The sequence below is a fragment of the Gracilinanus agilis genome, chromosome 4 (genome assembly GCF_016433145.1).
Source record: "Gracilinanus agilis isolate LMUSP501 chromosome 4, AgileGrace, whole genome shotgun sequence".
Classification (NCBI taxonomy): Eukaryota; Metazoa; Chordata; class Mammalia; order Didelphimorphia; family Didelphidae; genus Gracilinanus; species Gracilinanus agilis.
The window spans coordinates 171,568,020-171,588,000 of NC_058133.1; the positions used below are offsets into that span (position 1 = coordinate 171,568,020).

Genomic DNA, 19,981 nt, shown 5'->3' on the forward strand with positions numbered 1-19,981 from the left:
GCAGGAATAAAGTTAGGTAAGGAGAGAAATGTGAGAATAAGGGCATTATTTTTGGTTGAGAGAAAGAGGGGAAGCCCAAACTAAATTGTGTGCCGTACATTTTGTCTGATAGGCCCAGTTTGTTCAGAAAGGCCATCACCAGGTTGGCTGTAGGGTGAAGAGGTTTTTGACTGCTCTGGTAGCAGAGCAGCATGGAAGGACCTATAAGAGCTGAGGTACACTGATTCCATTTTTTAATGTAATTGACTTTTTAATTCAAAAAAATTTTTTTTTGTTTTTATGTCACCTTCATTTCCTAATATATTCCTTTTTCTGTCCATCTCCCACCCAGTGAGCCATTCCTTTTAACAAAAAATTTTAAAAAAAGAAAGGAGGGGAAAGCAATTCATCAAAACTAACAAATATTCCAATCGAATCTCAGTATATTCATATCCTCCTCCTACTGCTGCTCCAGTCTCTTCAGAGAAGGAAGGGCTGTATATTTTCTCAACTGTAGTTAAGGCTTGCTGGTTATTGTTTTCTTTCTTAATTGTGCGTCAGTTTATCAAGTCTTCCATGCTTTACTGCATTCTTCATATTTTTAGTTTCTTATGGCACAGCAATATTTCATACATTCATGTAACAAAATATGTAGTGATTCCCCAACCTGATCACAATATTAATAGAGTAAGATGCTTGAACTTGTCTTAATTTATAAGAAAATAGCATTTGAAGATGAATAAAAATAGTCATTGTAAAATTAAAGTAGGTTTATTTAGCAGCCTTACATGGTATAGATAGAATTTGCCTTGATTATATTTGTATTATTATATTATTTTCCAGAAACTTATCTTGTCTGAAACATCCATTTTTGATGTCCTTCCGAACTTCTTCTATCATAGCAACCAAGTGGTGAGAATGGCAGCTCTAGAGGTAAGTTTCCATGGTTAAGATGACCTGCCTTTCTGGTCTATTTGATTTCTTCTACTATTTGGCTGTTACATAGTTTGCTTTTCTTAAGTTGGTTTTTGGTTAGAATTAGTATTTTTTCCTTTTTAAAATTGTATGTATTGGGGCAGCTGGGTAGCTCAGTGGATTGAGAGCCAGGCCTAGAGACGGGAGGTCCTAGGTTCAGATCCGGCCTCAGACACTTCCCAGCTGTGTGACCCTGGGCAAGTCACTTGGCCCCCATTGCCTACCCTTACCACTCTTCCACCTATGGGTCAATACACAGAAGTTAAGGGTTCAAAAAAAAATAAAAAAAAAAATTGTATGTATTGAAATTTTGCCTTTCGTCTTCTGACCAGTTTGCTTTTTAGACTAACTACTACCTTTTATACATTTATCACAGGGAAAGAAAACTGGTGTTTGCTTATATCCTGCTTTCCAGGATTTAGAGCTTCTCTTCTCATATTAAAAATAAGAGTATAATGTCACAAAGAGGAAGACTATCCATACAATGGGATCGTGTTTTCTTTCTATAGTTTTGACTGGATAAAGTTTAGCTCAGCCATTGCCTTGGGATCAAATGGGATCGCAGCTGGCATTGGTGGAATATTTGCTTTTTAAGCAATGAATCTACACCCAAGACTACGTTGGTACCCAAGTATGGCATAGAGGTTCCTGTGTTTGTAGAGAGAAAGCCTCTGCTCAAGAATAGGATTCTCCCTTATCTTATTCTCTCCTAACTGCCTCCTCTCCAATCTCCCATATTTAATGATTCTTGTCAGTCCTCCCTCCACAACTCTTTGTGCTTCTCTTCCCCTTTTTTCCATTCACATGATTACTATCCCAGTTCAGGAATTTATCATCTCATTCCAAGACTATTTTGATAGCCTCTTAACTGGTCTCTTCTTTTGTCCAGTCCTGTTACTTTTTCATCTGTCTTTCAGGATCCAAGTGGATACTTCCAAAGCCTAGGCCAGACCCTATCTGTTTAGAAAGATTCATTGAGTCCTTGTTAACTCTAGGTAATATAAAGTGACCTGCTTGGTATTTAAAGCCCTTCGGCTACAGACTGTCATGTGAGACTTAGTCCACAACACTCCCCATCATTTATTTGGCTTTAGATATACTGTTCTATATCCTGGGCCCAGTTCATGATATTCTATCTCTTACTTGTGGACCTTAGTATACAATTACCCTTGCCTAGAATTTTTTCCCTTCTCACCTCCATCTCATGGAATCCCAACCAAGGTATAGCTTAAGTTCTATCTCCTGAATGAGGCAAGTAGGTGGTGCCATAGAGCACAGAACCCCCTGGCCTGGAGTCATGAAGACTTGAGTTCAAATACAGCCCCAGATACCACCTATATGATTTTGGGCAAGTCATTTAATCTTTGTTTACCTTAGTTTCCTCAGCTGTAAAATTAGGCTTAATAACAGCATTAACCTCTCAAGATAGCTGTGAGGATCAAATGCTTTAATATTTGTGAAGTGCTTAGCAGAATGTCAGGTATGTAGTGATGGTTTATAAATGCTTCTTTGTTTCCTCTTCTGTTTATGTGGTCTCCTCTTTTAGTAGTTATCTCCATCTCTTTCTAAATTGATTTGTATATATTTTCAGTTTACTCATCTTTATACATATTATATTTGTCTCTACCCTTCCTCCACTTTAGTGACTATAAGTTCTTTGAGGACAAGGACTGTTTTGTTTTTCCTTTTTATCCCTAGTGCTTGGCACAGTGCCTTCCACACATACACAGTAAATACTTCTTAAATTGAATCTTGTTAACTGAAATCTCTTTGATACATAGCTACTACTTGCTACCACTGAAGAATACTGGGGAAAAGGTGACTTGAGTTTTTGCCTTGGGAGTGTAGGAGTTTTTCGGTATTGATTTTTAAAAAAAACTTGAATCTTTTTAAAAACATTCTTTTGTTTTATTTTGAGTTCCAAATTCTCTCCCTCTAGCCCCTCTCCACGTATAGGAACGGCAAGCAAGATGATATCCATCATATATGTGAATCATGCAAAACATTTTAATATTAACCATGTTGCCAAAAGAAAGAAAAAGAAAGTGGGAATAAATGCTTTAACCTGTACTAAGAGTTCATCAGTTCTCTCTCTGGCGGTGGATATCATTTTTCATCCCCTGTTCTTTGGAATTGTCTTAAATCATCGTATTGATTAGAGTAATCTAAGTCTTTTCACAGATCATCATCCTTATATATTGTTACTTTGCACATTGTTCTCCTGGTTCTGCTCACTTCATTTTATATTAGTTTACATAAATCTTTTTAGGTTTTTCTGAAACCATCTCCCTCATCATTTATTAGAGCACAGTAGTGTTATGTAATATTCACATGCTACAACTTGTTCATTCCCCAGTTGATATATTTTTTTAAACCCTTAACTTCTGTGTATTGGTTCCTAGGTGGAAGAGTGGTAAGGGTGGGCAATGGGGGTCAAGTGACTTGCCCAGGGTCACACAGCTGGGAAGTGTCTGAGGCTGGATTTGAACCTAGGACCTCTGGTCTCTAGGCCTGACTCTCAATCCACTGAGCTACCCAGCTGCCCCCATTCCCCAGTTGATAGACATCCCCTCAATTTCCAGTTTGTTGTTACCACAGAAAGAGCTGTTATAAATATATTTGTACCTATGGATCTTTTCCTTTTTCTTTGATTTCTTTGGGGTACAAACCTAGTAGTATATAGCTAGGTTAAAGGGTATGCCCAGTTTTATAACAGTGATTATTTTTCATTTGGCAGTGACATATTATTATAAAATTGATCCCATTGTTGTAATTTTTGTGTGAGATAGTTTGATTTGAATTCTTCAAAGCAGTAAATGATCCATAAAGTTGTTGGTTATTGTTGTTTTTTAAGTCCTGGTACAGATCATGATAAAATCTGCTGGAACACACACCAAACTAAATAACTCTTTGAATTTTCTGTAATGCTTTCATGACCTCTGTTATGAAGACCACTGCCTTTGTACCTGTCATGCTAATAGCACCTCCAGAAGCTCATACACAGTATTTTATGCGAATGGCAAGTTGACTTCTAGCCGGCTTCAGCTGAACTGACAGTTCTTGCTGACATGCAGTCTGTTGTTTAACTCTTAACTCTAAAGTCTAAGCTATGTGTGAGCAACTCTGAAACTCTGTTATTCCACATTGTCCTTGCCTTGGGGACTAAGGACATAAATAACCAGACCTGGGGAGTTGACTTTGGGGAGTTTAAGGAACAGCAGAGTTTTTGCAAAAGTTTGATAGAATGAAATAGTTTGTATTTTCTAGACATAGTCATCCTGAAGTTGTACCTCCTCTGTTTCTTATTTCTTGCTTTCTTTTTGGGACATTAGAGTCACTATGGTTTCATATGACTTCCAGGTTCTACTGAGGTTCAGGTCTTCACTACATGCCAGGAAATATAGTTTCCCAGAAGATAATAGTATTTGAAGGAAGTTTTATCCAATAGGTAGGAGTGTCTGCCAGGAAAAGCAGGCAAAGTTTTGTTCCATTGGGGCTATGCTTAAATCACAATTTTGTTAATGAAGTGAAGTTTTATCTGAATGGCTTTGGGCAGCCTGGTTCTTTGTTTTTTCCCGTCCTTTTTTTCCCCCTCATAATCATCTCATTTAGGACTAACTGAGGATTACTTTTTAACCAGGTTTATGTGCGAAGGGCTTACATTGCCTATGAACTCAACAGTGTTCAGCATCGACAATTGAAGGACAATACCTGTGTGGTAGAGTTCCAGTTCATGCTGCCCACGTCTCATCCAAACAGGTAAGCTTGAATTTGCATGTAATCCACAAGACACAGGGGACTGATAGAGGGGAGGGGTGAAGAGTGTGGTAACACAGCACTGATCCACATGTGCTCCTTTAGGAAAGAAGCATAGGACAGAAAAGGAATACACTTGAGCAGCTGAGGAGCCAATGAACCTTTTTTTCTTTAAGCTTTGATCCAGAGAGAGGTGAAATACGATCCAATTAAGATAGAAGTTTGGCCTTGCTCTATTCTTAATCTATTGTTGCTATGCTCTCCCGATTTTCTGGAGATAAAAAGCTGTGTCTAACATTTTGCTTTCTGGAACTATACAAGGAGATCTCCTCTTTAACTTTGAGCTGCATCTGGAATATAGCCAATATTTTGATGAATTCTATTCCTGCTCTTCGTTGAAGTTGAGATTGATATAGTTAGCGTATTACCTCTCTAAAATCCAAGACCAGAATTATGACTATTTACACTTTAGAAATCCGTTCTATTTAAATTTACAGGCCAGGCCAAACTTCTTAAATTTAGGAAAAGTTTGTAATCAGAGATCACTTAGTACTTAGCTCTTCCTTTAGGAAATCATTAAAAATGTACTTTTAGGGTAATACTCCCTAACCAGTTTCTCTTTGCTTTAAAATCATAATTAATCCTTATTTTTTTTAGTAATTTCCTTATGTCAAAGGTAAAACAATTATACCTTAAAAAAAAAAAAAGCCCCTCCTGTGTTCTGTCATCTGTTATGTCCAATCTTTACCTTGCTTTTGTCATTTCTTCTACTTTATAGCCTTTGGTTCTTCCATTGGTATGGCAGTCTCTTATCTTTGGGGTCCCTAGCTGAAGACATCTGAAATGGTTTTGTTCTCAATCGCCACTTCACCCCGAGCAACTGAGCCTCTTCCAAGAGACAAAGACATCTGTGTTGAGCCTTCATGGCCACTGGATGCCGCTGTTGCTCCAGCCTCAGGCAGAAAGGGAGCACAGGAGGCTTCAGCAAAGCACAGCTTCCCTTCTTTGTCTCCAAAGATCCTTTTACTTCTTTGCTTCAGAATTACCTTATTTCTAGGAGAGAAAAGCATACATCCCTGATTTAACCAGCATCTCTTGGTACGTTTTTACCTCTATGGATTTCAGAATCTCATTTTCTAGAAACGAATGGTTGTCCTTCAGCAAGGGGCAGAGTCCTCATAGCACATAGGGGCTCTGCTTTCTGTTTCCTGCATTCCTTGAATAATTGTATAGTGCTGCCTGCTATACTTAATGTTCTTTTATAATTCTCAATACATTCAATTTTTCTTCTTGGCCTCCACTCCAGCTTCTCCTGTTGAGTAGTGATTTGTGGTCAGATATTCCCATGATTCCAGGGTTGCCTCTGATTTCCTACCTCCATCTATCCCCATACCTTTCTCTGAGTTACTCTCCCTGTTCTAACCTTTTATTTAAGGTGTATGGCTAAGACAGACCAATTGAAAAATGAGAGATTCTGCTTCATTTCAGCAGTGAACCACTGTATTCAGGAATCTTTCATTTCCTAGCCATATGCTTCTAGTAAAGTGCAGCTAGGTTTGGATCTTGGGTTAGGCTGGATATGGCTTTGGGATTGAAAACAATTCTTGCCAGTCCTGAACAGCATACATTCACGTAGTTTGTTAACATAATCTTTGCCTTCTTGGTTGTAATGCCTTGTAGTTAGTCCTTTTCTAGTTGTATGAACATGTGTTTAAATTGTGTATTTTGTTAAAAAAAATCTGAAATGATGGTCCAGGAATAGAGTGATAGAATTGCAAAAAATTTGAAACTGGAAAATTTTTTCTTTTTTTGATTGGGGAGTATATATGCCACATTTTGCTTGTAAAATGTTTAGCATATTAAATTTGAATTTGAAAGTGTAGTTTGGTCAGACCATCATTATAAAATTTCTAATTTAATTTTTAATTAAAATTTTTTAAAAACAAACTCTTTAATCAGATTCTTGTTTTTGATTTCCACAGAAATAAATGGATGTTGTTACCAATGCCTACTCCATTCCCAATCCTCTGATTTCTACCCCAGAGGACAGGAACATATACCCACCTCAATGAACAATCAACTTGACAAAGAAAGAGCTACTAATTTCTTCCTTCTTTTGGCAAAAATTCCAGTGCCACCTGGAGGCAGAACTGCAGCTTTTTCTAAGTTAGAAAGTTGAATTGTACTGGTTATTCTTGGTATATAAGAGTTGAAGTAAGCTGAGTCCATAGTTAGGTGTTACATAGTTTTTAGAAATTATTTTGTAGGAATAAAGGACATGTGAGGATATATGAATACTTTATCTGAAATATTTAACTTATACTTCTTAAAAAGAAGCACAACATTTTTTCAACTTGAAAAAAAAAAGCCAAAAAATTGATTCCTCAAGATTAACATTTATTTGTTAATATAAAGACCAAGCCCAAGCAAACAGATTCCCTGCATCATCTTATTTTTCTGAGCTTGTAATGCCTAACCAGAAATGCAGTCAGACACATGGCCAGCAGGACCTTGTAAGTTGAGTATTTTTTGTTTTAAGTTATACTGTCATAGATTAATTATAGTCTCCCTCCTCTTTGTAGTGTCACCTGAAGAAATTTTTATTCTTCTTCTCCTAACATTTTGGTTTGAAATAGGAAAAAAGATTCATGCCTGGTGATTAGGATTTCTCTGGGTGAGACTGAAATATGGCCTTCAGCTTACAAATTACCAGTAGCTTGGTAATGCATTTAGGTGCTATGGGAAAGTACTATGGATGCTGTTTGCATTGAAGCTCTAGGTCCCAATAGAGCCTTTTCTGATCTTCATTGAAATAGATTATAAATTATTGCCATTACAAATAAGTGAGGATAGTTTTAGAGATGACTGTGGGCCCGTCTCCTAAGGATGTTCTTGAGGAGTCATCATGTTGGAAGCTCTACCTTGCTTATATTTTCTCCTTTAGTTTACTGTACTTTTCTTCTGCCTGCATTAACTCTTCCCTATAACAATTTTTTTTTGACCAATCAACATCTGTGCTAATCTCTGCTTGGTTTTTCACTCTTCATTACCAAATTGAATGCTATATTTTCAACTCTTGTCATCCCTGAGTCTCATTTGCCATTGGATCTGGGGTTCATAGCCTTATTCAAGGCAGATTTTGACCTATTATAACCATTTCTTCTTCAGTTGTCTTTATTTCAGGTTCTTAAATGTTCCAAGTTGCAGCTAAAGAGTGCCTTTGCATAAAGATTTCTGTGTTTCTTTTCCCATCATAAGGGATATATTCTGCTTTGAGGTCTGATCTCAAGGCTTAGCTCACTCTGGCTCTTATTTATTTATTTATTTGTTTCTTTGCTTGTTTACTTATTTATTTATTCATTTATTTATTTTTGTTTTAGTTTTTTTTTTCCCCCTACTATGATCTGTGGTCCCAGTTAGTATTTGGCACTTGTGAGAAGACTGAATGAGATTCTTCATTTTGCCATCTATACATCCCCTTTTTTGGTGCATATGTTACTAGAGCAGCTGCTTTGCACGATGAGAGCATTTTGCTATTGCCCAGTCTTCCAAGACCTAATTCGTCTTGTCTAAGATTCCATCAGCCCAGCTCTTTAGTGAGTTCAGCCAGTATTTTACATTGATTAATCCCAGAGCTAGGTCTGTTCCTTCCACCATTTCTTGATGATGAGTGTTAGGAATTGATTCTTCCTTTCTTCTTCTCATGATTTAGGATAGAGAGAGAGGGAGAGGGAAAGAGAAAGGGAGGAATGTGTGTGTGTGTGTGTGTGTGTGTGTGTGCGCGCGCGCGTGTGTGTGTGCGTGTTTTAGCACCCAAACGAGGTTTGTTACACACTAGTTTTAGTGATGTAGCAACTTCGCACACAAAAGGATGGTTTGGGATATCTTCATTTTCTCTTGAAAATCAGGTATATCCTTAGATTTGTGTATATTTGTTATCTTAAAATTCCCGGGAAGAAGGAAATTATAATTTATCAATAGGTTGTATTTTCTCTAATATACATATGTGGAGCTGTCTTCAAGTTATTAGTCTAGGTGTAAAGTGCTTTTTTACATACATTCATTTACTATTGATATGCACTTATCACTGTATGTAGTACATTGTAAAGACTTGCATTATTAAGTGTCAGAGACCAAAATGGCCCTACAGTGAAAATTGCCAAACATCTTGCTTTGTTATTGTTATTTATGTGTATTTTTGCCTTTTAATCTGTGCCAAAAGAGGAAGCTTCACAGCTGGCATTGTAGATTTATTCCAGTTTGTTTCTATGTTTATTTCTTTGTGGTGAAGCCCTGGGTGTTGATTTCTATCTTAAGCTTTTGTAAGTAGAGATTCATGATCTAGTGAAGTATGTTTTGAGGTGCACCTTCTCAGCCCTCTGTAGTCTTCTCTAATGTTTTGATTCAGATGCTTTTCTCAGTTTTTTCCTCCAGAAGTGGCTGGTTATTCCCTCTGTTGCTGGCCCATTCTAAAGGTCAGGCTTTGGGGTGCTGAATTTACATAATTTCTCAGCTGTTTGTTGGTGGCCTCTGAAACCTCCTTCATATCCATGGGGAAGGTTAGAGACCAAACCCTTTTGATGTGAGTTGATATCAGGTAGCCCACTACCATTATAAAGAGATTATATAATTTTTGATTTCTTGGAGCCTCTTCACTTCCTTAGATTGTGTTAGGAGGCTCTAGATCCAGCTAACTTGTAGCTTTTCATAACAATGGGTTGCATTGCTTGTAGGCTGAAAGGGCTGAACATAAATGAGTCCTGCAGTGCTCAGCTCTTCCATGCACAGTAGTCTGTTGATGAGATGCAGGCATCTGGCGTAAGGGAAGCTTCTCAGCAGGTTTAAGTGCTTATCCAAGTGCCCTCTGGGATCAGTTGCTCAACTTCTGGTCTCTGCTGTGTTATTTTGGCACTCTAGCCTTGCAAAATTGGGGAGTTTGGTATAGAACTCTCCAATCTATCATTAGGTAGCCCGAGTTCCCTCTTTGTTGAGGAAGACAAGCTCATTCCAGGAGGGAAGAAAGAAGCAGGATCCAGGGCACTTGTAAATCCCTGTAGTTTCATGCTGTGGGTTTGTGGCTAATTAGACAGCAGGCAGCAGTAATATGTTGTAGCCCTGTTGGCTTGTCTGCTTCAGAAAGGGTAGGATCTTCCAGCGTAGCAAAGATGGATTCTAAAAGAGAGACAGAAAGAGCAATGATGATTTCTTACCAAACTGTAGCTTAGTAATGGATTCAGGGCATCTGAATTGCAAGAGTATAAAAAGAGAAAACAATAGGAATACATTGTCTAAATGGTTTTTATATAGTACCTTTGTTGGTATTTTCTGCAGAAATGTAGGAACACAAGACCATCACTGATCACAGCCAGTCAAATTGCTTCTCCTTCAGTACTTCTGTTGGTGGTTATTCATTTGATCTCTTCTCATTCTTCTTTGCTACCTGATATCAAAAGACTTGCTTCATACTAACTCTCAATCCCAGCTTGATATAACTAGTGCTTGTTTGCATGCACCCTATTATTTTTTATCGAGAAACTTTTTTAAGGTAGGAAAAAGTTGTAGTGGTATTTTTATATTACATGACTTATGTGTGTCCAAATAGAACTTAGTAAAATTAAATTAGAATGGATGGAAAAAACCTCAAGAAAAGCTATAACTCCCTAAGAAGAGACTTTCTTATGTTAAGAAAGTTTAGCCAGCAGATAGCATTTCTTTTCATGTTGAAGCAGTATCTCTTCTCCAACAACATGAGGCAGGCAGATCAATAAAATCAAAAACAGAATTCAAATATCTCTGTTGTCTATCTTTGAGATCTATATCAGCATTGGATTGCTATCCTTAGTGAATGAGAATCTAGAAAATTCTACAATTGGAATTTTGATACTATTAGGCTCTTAGTTCTTTGAGAGTCACTCAGCCCCCTTGGTGTTCTCAGTTACTCCTTCTGTAAAAGTGGGGGCTATTGGGTGAGTATGCAGGGTTTGTAGCATTGATCCCAACATCATGGTTGAAGAATAACCATGAAGAAAGTGCTCCTCAAAGTCTAAGTACTGACCCTCATGTGCTGTGAGGAGGGAATTTATATCTCACTTATGTATTTGAACAAGGTCTTGATTGTCTGCTTAAAGATGATCTCTTTGTGTTCTATATGCAGGATGAATGTTCTGTGAAGATGGCAGTTTCTTGGTTTTAGCTGCACAAAAGTCCACTTGAGTTATTTGCAACCCTTTTTGTGTTTTTTATTTAGCACAAGCCATGATGGTGTTTTTCTAGTATACTACTATAATGCCCAGTTAGCCATTTTCTTCTGTTAAATATTCTTACATTGATTAGAAGTACCCCTTTTCAAAGTACCACAGAATATAATTCTTAGGAAAGGCATAAATTAGAAAATGCTACAGAAAATAGTTTTTCTTTTCCATGTCCCCTGAAGTCTGTATCCTACAAAAAAAGAGAAGTGGTTATTAAAATTGCCACATAATTTCGGACATTTTCTGCCGCATATAGTGCATATGATAAACAATTCCTAAAACAAGGAAGAGATGGAAAGTTCCATCCACCCTAAAAGAGAGGGAGAGTTGCTCCTAAAGACAATTTTATATTTCATTTTCATCTCTGCTGTAGTAGATACTCAGCTTTCATCCTAAGGAGATCTAGAATGACTGACTCTAGAGTGAAAAAGTAGTGACAACCCAAAGTGTGGGTAAGGTGCAAGAGTGGTGACACCTCAAGGGATTTATTAAAGGTGGTACAATTGGAATAGAATGCACCATGTTATAAACTGCAGAAGTCTGGATGAATCAAGCTGGAGGTTGTTTTGGTTGCAGGGTACTTCTTATTCTGAGTTCTGGCTATGAAACTATGAAACTGTGCAGGTTACTTTACTGCAGACACTTTTTGCTTTGTCAAGGGCAGGCTTACCTTTTAGGACAAAAATCATTCTCATAGGAATGAGGATCCAGGAGTTTGGGCTCATCCCAGAACAGTACAGGTTCTTCTTCAGCTACTTGTTCTTTGAAAAGTTACTCTTGCTGTCTTAGGAATTCACTTTGTGTTGTACGTTTGATGCAGAGAGCATTACTAGCCACAAATCACATGCAGTTGTATTGCTTGTGTGCAGTGATATGTCACTGATTTTTATTTATATATCCAGCTCAATCTATGCATTTCTTTCACTGCCAAAGAAAGTGCATCATTTCCTTCTCTCTATCCTCCTACCCACACATCATCAGCACCACCCACTATGTTCTTTCTGCCCATTAAGCCCTTTGTGTGCCAGAAAATCCTAACTGTGAATTAAGGGCAAATAGAATCCTTTGCATTGTCATGGGAGAGTGTTAGAGGTGTGAAGTGTCAATGAGTCATTCCTAACCACACCTCAAAAAGGTGGATGGTAAATATCACTTTGTCTTTAGAATACTGGAGAACATGACATACTTTATCCATTTGAGAAGATAACCAGCATACAATTGTATTTGGTATTTAAGTAAATTTCTAGGATCCTTACTTTTTCATTTCCACTTCCAGTTCTAGTCTCTTAGTTTTGGTTCTGGCACATTGTTGATGAAGATATTCTGATATTCACCAGATTTATGTTCAGTGACTTTTTTTTTCCTTAATGTCGCTAAGAGCTTAGCTCCTCATAGTTAAGCTGCAATTATTGCCCTGTGTCCTTTTACAGATTATTCCATACTTTTACAATGTTGTATAGTCCCTTGTAGTGTTTCTATAGTCTCCTGGCTTCTCTTAAGGACCTGTATTCCCACACTTTTTCTTCACCACTTTGGAAAGAAGGGTGTTAGTTAGAGGTAGGTAGGTAGAAGATATAACTGTGAACCTGAACCTTTGGATTCCTTCTCTTTAGGAATGGCCTGTTTGCTTATCACTTGTACCTAGAAGAACAGGCAAAAAGACAGTTATTTGCCCAGGGCTTCCCTATTACTCTATTCTTTCTATAAATCTTAGTAGAAGGGTATTTTCTAGAGGCATTGTTCATCTATTTTGCAAGTACTAGTAATCCTCATGCCTAAAAGTTTTTGTTATGGACCCTAACATAATTTAAATGAGTTTGCCATAGTCCCATATTTCACCACTATATGGTATTATTCTTTGTAACAGGACTTTAGAAAAAAAATACATTCCATGTGACCCTCTATACCAACAGCTGCTGTGGTGAGCTAGGTCAGGAGGCATGCCTCTTTTGAGGCACTCTGGAGGTTGAGGGGTAATGATCACTTAATTAAGTCTGATGAATACCAGAGCTGCCAAACGGGAGCTCTTTGCTACTGGTCTGTATCTGCTCTGACAATTTTTTATTATGGCTTTTCACTAACCTATCAGTAACTAACTGTGGTTGTTTAATTACAGAGGGAACATCCCCACGCTAAACAGGTACCGTATGTTTAGTTTCTTTTCCAATTAAAAGTGCTTTTTATAACTTAGAATTAGTGAAACGAGGAAGCAATAACTTGACATGCTAATATGTTTGCCTTCCCCAGGAAATCCTGATCTCCCCTTTGGACACACTAAATTATAATTCTCCCTGTTTGAAAAACATGTGTTCAGCTTTTCTTGCAGCTGCTTAAAAGTACTTAAATGAACAGCCTGTTAGGAAAAACACCACAGTGGCATTTGACAGGGAGTGTATAGATAGATACAGTGTCCCAATATATATCTTTGTTGGAAATTTCCTTTTTTGCTGAGCCCCACTGGCAAGGATTTTAAGGGTTTGGGGAGAAGACCATCCAAATCTATCCTGTCCTTATAAAGGACTAATCATTTTTTCCCCATCTCCTTATACTCGTCCTGTTAGAGGAATTCAAATCTAGAAATAGCTGATTTCATGTTTCATCAGATTGTGAGATTTCCCTGAAATAAAGCTAACATGGTTTTAATGATGTCAATATTAAGGCTTACTGTTTTTTAAATTTGATTAAAGCCAGAGAAGGATGTTTAAGATAAGTCATCTTATAAAGATATTATAAACTAGTATAGTTCAAATATAATATTAATTTATCTGCTTCTTCCTCCTCCAATAAGTTTGGCTAAATGATAGTTTGAGAGTTGTTGATTCCTGTTGGAATCCAAACTACACTATGACGACATGGAACAAGGTAGTAATCAGCTCTCTGTACACCATCGTATCTATATTTAGATAAATGTGGACACGTGTTTTATTCAAACCTTTTACTGTTATCCCTAATCTACTCCCCTTCCTCCAAATCAAGTGATCCAAAATAACTTTTAGAAAATACTTTTGGAGAATCCAGAAATTCATTTCTTGGGTTTCCTTGGCTATTTCTGCTGGGGTGTTGTGGTCAACCCTGCACTGCCTGCATCTTGCCACTGTGGCTAGTTGGATGATGGAGCTCAGAGGTTTGCCTTTCCTTATGTTCTTTATATTGTGAATAGATTTTTAACCCATTGTTTGCTGCCAGCTTAGTTTTTTCAGAGGGTAATTCCTCTAAATCCCATTTTTAACTTTTATTCCTTTCATGTCTAATGACATGTTGATAGAAAAAAACTCTTATGACCTCATGAACTTGGTCCTTTATTGGATATATAAAGTGATACTGGAGAAAAGAATGCTTACACTAAGAAGTGGCATTTTTCTGTATTCACATTAACAGAGGATTTCAGCGTTGAGTAGACACGTTTGTAGGGCTTGATGTGAGCTACATTTATGTTTCATAGTATCAATGGTTTCCTCTCCCACTCAGCTTTTCTACTCCCTGATACTGACAAAAGATGAAGCACTTTTTTCATAGTCCTCATTTGCCAAAGGAATAAAAACCTGGAGTGTCAGTCTGTACAGTCTATGTGAACAGCACTCCCTTCCTATAAAGAATTCCATTACCTTTTATGATGATGATTTGCAACAGTGTGCAGTGTGCACCAAAAGTCCACATCACAGCCTGTCTCCTTTTCCTCCCCTTGCCGCACTGCAGGTGGTACACTTCAAGGAGAACTTTCCATTTGCACCCCAAAGTTATAGTGTCATTGTATTACTCTGGTTCAGAAGATTTGCTTGGAGCTTACATTAAACATAGTTCTGGAGGCATCCCAGAGGTTGAGCTCCTTCCCAGTGCCTAGCTCTACATTTGGAAGAAGTACTTTCTGTTGTTTATTTTTATCAGCTGCTTCTGAGGTGTACCTTGGAATATATGTATCCAACATGTGCTTTTAAAATATATCCATTGGCTCAATTCCCTTCCATTTTTTCCATTCAACTGTTTTGCATACTTAATTGCACATTTTGAGACCCACGCTCTGTACTTTTGTAAGTTATAGTGAATTACAGAGAAGATTTTCCATAGCTATTGATGCTATGGTGAGGCTGTTTAAAATGAGGAAAAGGGGAGTTAAAATTTGATGCTGACAGTTTTAAAATATCCCCCACCTCCAAAAAGAAGTAGGGGAAGAGTAACTGCTATCTCTATCAAACTGTGGAAAAAGCAAATACTTCATTAAAAAAAAAAAAAGACAGTAACCAGTTCTATAAATAATGTTGTTTGTAATGATTTACTAAACCTTTCAAATTCCTTAAACTATAGTTGTTTTTGTATGTATCTGTGAACACTTATATCTGTTACAGTTCTAAGAGAAAAAATGCTTTAAGCATTGCACAGTAACAGTTCACTTGCTTGCTGACTTCTCCCTCTTAAAGGAGAGGATTTGGGGGGTAGAGGGTAAGGTGCAGGATGGTTTTTAACCCCAAAAATGCTGCTTGAATATGTAGCATGAACCCCACTGTGCTGCTAGAACTAACAGGAAATATTTCATTAGATAATTTCTGGGATGAGAAAACAGATTTATAGGAGATATCTTGAATAAAGGGATGATGTACATAAAATAAAGTTATCAGTGTCTGGAATGGGTAAAAAACCAGATCTGCCCTGCCACCTGACCTTACTTAAGAGTACTCTCCCATCCCCTCCTTTCTGTTGTTGCTCTCCCTCTCCCAGAACCTCCCTCCCCTCCCCCCCTCGTCTAATGGACTTGCTTAAATCGCCATTTAGAATGTCCTTCTCCTCCAACCTCAACCACTATGGCATGGCTCACGTAGCTAGTGTCAGCGATGTGCTACTGGACAACTCGTTCACTCCACCATGTCAGAGGATGGGCGGGATGGTTTCTTTTCGGACCTTTGAAGACTTTGTCAGGTAAGAAGCTTTGGAAATGACTGTCTGTCTAAGGTGTTTTCATTTTATTCAAAGGGTCACTGGCCTCACAATTGCTGAGGGATAAAGTTGGGCAGTTTGCTAAGTATAAACAAATAATGAAGGTGTAGTCAAATATTAAGAGTTGTAAACTAATGCAACTTTTGAGTACCAACTCAAAGCTACCGCATTAACAATTATAATCTAATGTCAGTGAAGCTATAGGGGAAAAGGATATGTCTGTATCTTGCTGATTCCAATTCAAATTGGGGACATCCTCTGAGAGAAGAATCTGTAAATGTTAGTCCTATAACTTATCATGCCTTTTGACTTGGTAATTCCACTATTAGGAATATATCTTGAAGAAATAATTCATGAGGAAATAAAAACTGATGCTTAAAATATATTTATTGTTGTATTATATAAATGAGAGCAAAAAAAGAATGGGACTAACTGAATTGTCCAGTGAATGGGGAATTGCTAGATATACTGATAGGTTGATATGATGGAATATTATAGACAGTGACATAAATGCAGAGAGATCCATTATATGAAGTAATGCAAAATTGGGTAAGGAAGGAATTAGATATATTATGATGACACAAGTCTGTTGATAGAACCACTCCTAAGTTTCAGAAGAGGATAATGAGATTCTACGTGTAAAGCAGGAAGGGATCTTAAGGGTTTGACATCTTGATTTTGCAGGTGGGGATACTGAGGCACCCATAGCAGATAAAGTCAGGTAGCTCAGGCCACATGCTTAGGAAGTACCAGGCCTAGGATATAAATTTTTTTTTTGGGGGGGGGGAAGTTGTCTCTGTTATTGAATTAATATACATCTACTTTTTTTGGTAAAGTTGATTAAATTTTATCTGTGGGTAAAAAAAGTAAACAAATTTCTATAGCAACCTTGAAGTCTGAGATTTCTAGAGAATGTTACCTTAGAAAGGGTTATGACTTCTTTCTGCCCTTCTCCCTAGTTTTATTCCACTCTGGCTCTGCTAGGCTAGATTCTGCTTATATAATGAGACTGGTCAGAGGAATAGAAGCAAATAAAAAAAAAAATCATCTTTCCTTCTCAAGCCAAGAGCAGAAGGAGCTGTCCTCTCTGTGATGAGTGAAATGTCAGGAGAAATTAAACACAACACTCAAGTCAGCCCCACCAGAGATGATACATCTTTTGATTAAATGCATTCAGCATCTATCTCTTGCTGTATACTGATGCATTACCCTAGGGGGAGGGGCAATTACATTGGTCTGTCACTGCCTTCATCCCAGGCTTTTCAGTTACCTCAAGACTAATGATGACAGCAATGCTCATATCTTCCATATGAAAAGAAATAAAGCTTTAGATCATTCTTTTTTTAAGAGGAAAAATATATATGGTTTGTTAAAGTTTAAATAATCCATCCTCCTAATTTCTGCCATGTGGTGAAAATTTGCATGTCGCTTTTATTTACTGGCTGGTGACTATCTAGCTGGCTTTTGAGCCCAGGGTGAGAGATGTTTCTTTACTGGCAGAGCTGGGATTGTCAGGGCTAGTTTGCTGCCCCTGCAGGTGGCCTGAGATTGGGTTTTTATGGTGGGTGTTTCTCTGGTACATTTCAGAATTTTTGATGAAGTAATGGGCTGCTTCTGTGACTCCCCGCCCCAAAGCCCTACATTCCCTGAGGCTGGCCACACACTGTATGATGAAGATAAGGTATGACATCTGCCCTTGGGGAGAAAGGTTTCTTGCCCTGACACAGGGTTTGTACAATATATAGTAGCAGTACAATATATAGTATCATTCTGGCTTTGGAACATGAGGAGGATTTTTAAAAACTTGAAATAGGGATAGGAGAAGAGACACAAATGTATTTATCCACACTTTCTCTCTGTATGTTTGAATTGTATCTAAAACCCCTGGGTTTAAGTTCTCTACATTAGCATCAAGTGATGGAATGCCAAGCTCTGGATTAAACGAAAAATAGACTTTTGGTTTCTAATTTTTTTTTCCTTTGTTACTTCTCTTTCTCTTTTTCAGCAGACTAACCGCTTCTTCTCTGTTAGTTTCTTCATTCTATGACTAAAAATTCCCAGTATTCAATAGATAATTTGTGAGAAAGAGCTCATTGAGAAGCTTTCCTTCTCTTTTCAATACCTTTAACCAAAGAGAGGATGACAATAAAATGGACTGAAGCTCCATTTTATAGATGAAAAAATTAAAATCTAACCTAAGATCCTATGAAATCAGGCATTTAAACTTATTTTGCCTACTGCCTTTGTTGTATCAGTTTTCATCCTTGTCTGGATCTGCTTATAGTTAGGTAGCTATTTCCATCTGTTTGTCAGCTGCCTACTGGGCAAGGCAGAAGTTTCCTTGCCTCTGTATATAGGGGGTTTGCTCAGTCGCTCTTCTTCACTGATGCTCAGTTGGTCTGCCTTACAACTTTTTGTTGGTTTCTGTCTGTTTGGATTACAGGCTGCCAGGGACGAACCAATTCACATCCTGAACGTGGCCATCAAAACTGACTGTGACATTGAGGATGACAGACTAGCAGCCATGTTTAGAGACTTTACTCAGCAAAATGTGAGTCCTTGGTTGGATGGTGTCTGCTGGCCCTTTTCCCTGCTGACTTCCTATAAGACCTGTTGCTGTTTATGGCTATACCTTTTGGATCTTGCAGCTTCAAAGAATTAAATGATATAGGATCTTCATTCAGTAAACTAGGAAACTGCCATGAAGTCCTTTGACTCTTTATTAGGATTCTCTGTTTAATATGAACAGTCATGAACTCATGTAAACTTAAATGAGGTTATCTAATCCATCTTGTACCAGAATATCAATCCTTTTTTATAAAGTTTTCCAAATGTTATTTACCAGCCTCTTCTTGAAATATTCTCCAAGGGCAGATAACTTACTATCTTCTGAACAAGTTTAGGCTAGTATGGGACAGCACTGATTACTAAAAGATTCTTTATGTTGAGCCAAATTTTACCTCCCAGAAACAGATGCTCATAGCTATATAACTGAAAGGGACATCAAAGGACTTCTTATTCAACCCCTTATTACATATGAGGAAAATGAGAACTTGGGAAGTTAAGGGCCTTACCTAAAGTGACACAAGTTTAGTAGGCAAGGATTTGAGGCAGGATCTGAGATCTTTTAAAGCCACAGCTTCTCAGAGAACCTCAGATCCTCTAAAGTCAGAGGTAATATACTAGCCTGCTTCTACCTATAAGTCTTACTACCCTTTGGGGCCAAATAGGACAAGTCTTAACCCCTCTTCTTAACAGCAACCATGGAAAGATTTCATGTACTTCATATTATTAGAATATGTGACATTGATGTTATGGGTACTCTCTCTAGTGCATATCAGAATTTTCTTTACCATAATAGATTATCTTTATGAATTGTTAGGGCCAACTTGGTGGTGTCTCTCTAAACTTAATTAAGCCTATCTTTAGGCAGTAATCATACAATCTGTTACCAGGTCTGTACTCAAAGCCTTAGAACTCATTGTAAAACTGTCTAGAGTTTGTGCTGGGCTGACATGACCTTTGATAAACCAGAGTCCTTTTTTATGTCATGTTGAGTCATTGGAGAAGAACTCTAGTGGAGGCTGAAGTATTTTCAGATATTGAAATAATGAATCTTCTTTAGTTCAGAATGAGAATTGCAGAAATATGATAGGTTGTTTCTAAATTCTCAAAGTTTAGAATTTGTAGAACTAATAAATGAGTTAACTTACCTTTAATTTACCTTTTTGAACAATGAATTTGCCATGTAGGATAAAAAAAATTCTTAGGAACAAGAACTTGGCATCATCTTATTGATTTGTCTGTAGAATTATTCAATTCATCAATTTATTGCCACAGCACATCTCAGGTACATTGGCCACAAAGGTGATGGTGATGTAGTCTGGAGACTCTCATCAAATTTCTTGGAAAGGAAAATTCTCTGTGGCTTGTTGATAAGATAGTCAGGTTGCTGTAGGTTTTGGATGTGCCCTGAAGGTGAGGCTAAAAATCTATTTCTCTTTCTTTCTTTCTTTCTTTCTTTCTTTCTTTCTTTCTTTCTTTCTTTCTTTCTTTCTTTCTTTCTTTCTTTCTTTCTTTCTTTCTTTCTT

At 37.5% G+C, this 19,981-nt stretch overlaps 1 protein-coding gene across 2 annotated transcripts in view; it reads left to right on the plus strand.

Annotated features, from left to right (window-relative positions):
• Positions 1–19,981, plus strand: part of ACACA (acetyl-CoA carboxylase alpha) — a 246,389-nt gene that overhangs the window by 91,045 nt on the left and 135,363 nt on the right. For both annotated transcript variants that reach the window (XM_044673681.1, XM_044673680.1), the window contains 6 exons: positions 823–912; positions 4,595–4,713; positions 13,078–13,101; positions 15,729–15,872; positions 17,478–17,571; positions 18,334–18,441. In XM_044673681.1, the coding sequence (XP_044529616.1) occupies positions 823–912; positions 4,595–4,713; positions 13,078–13,101; positions 15,729–15,872; positions 17,478–17,571; positions 18,334–18,441 (579 nt within the window). The remainder of the gene's footprint in view (positions 1–822; positions 913–4,594; positions 4,714–13,077; positions 13,102–15,728; positions 15,873–17,477; positions 17,572–18,333; positions 18,442–19,981) is intronic.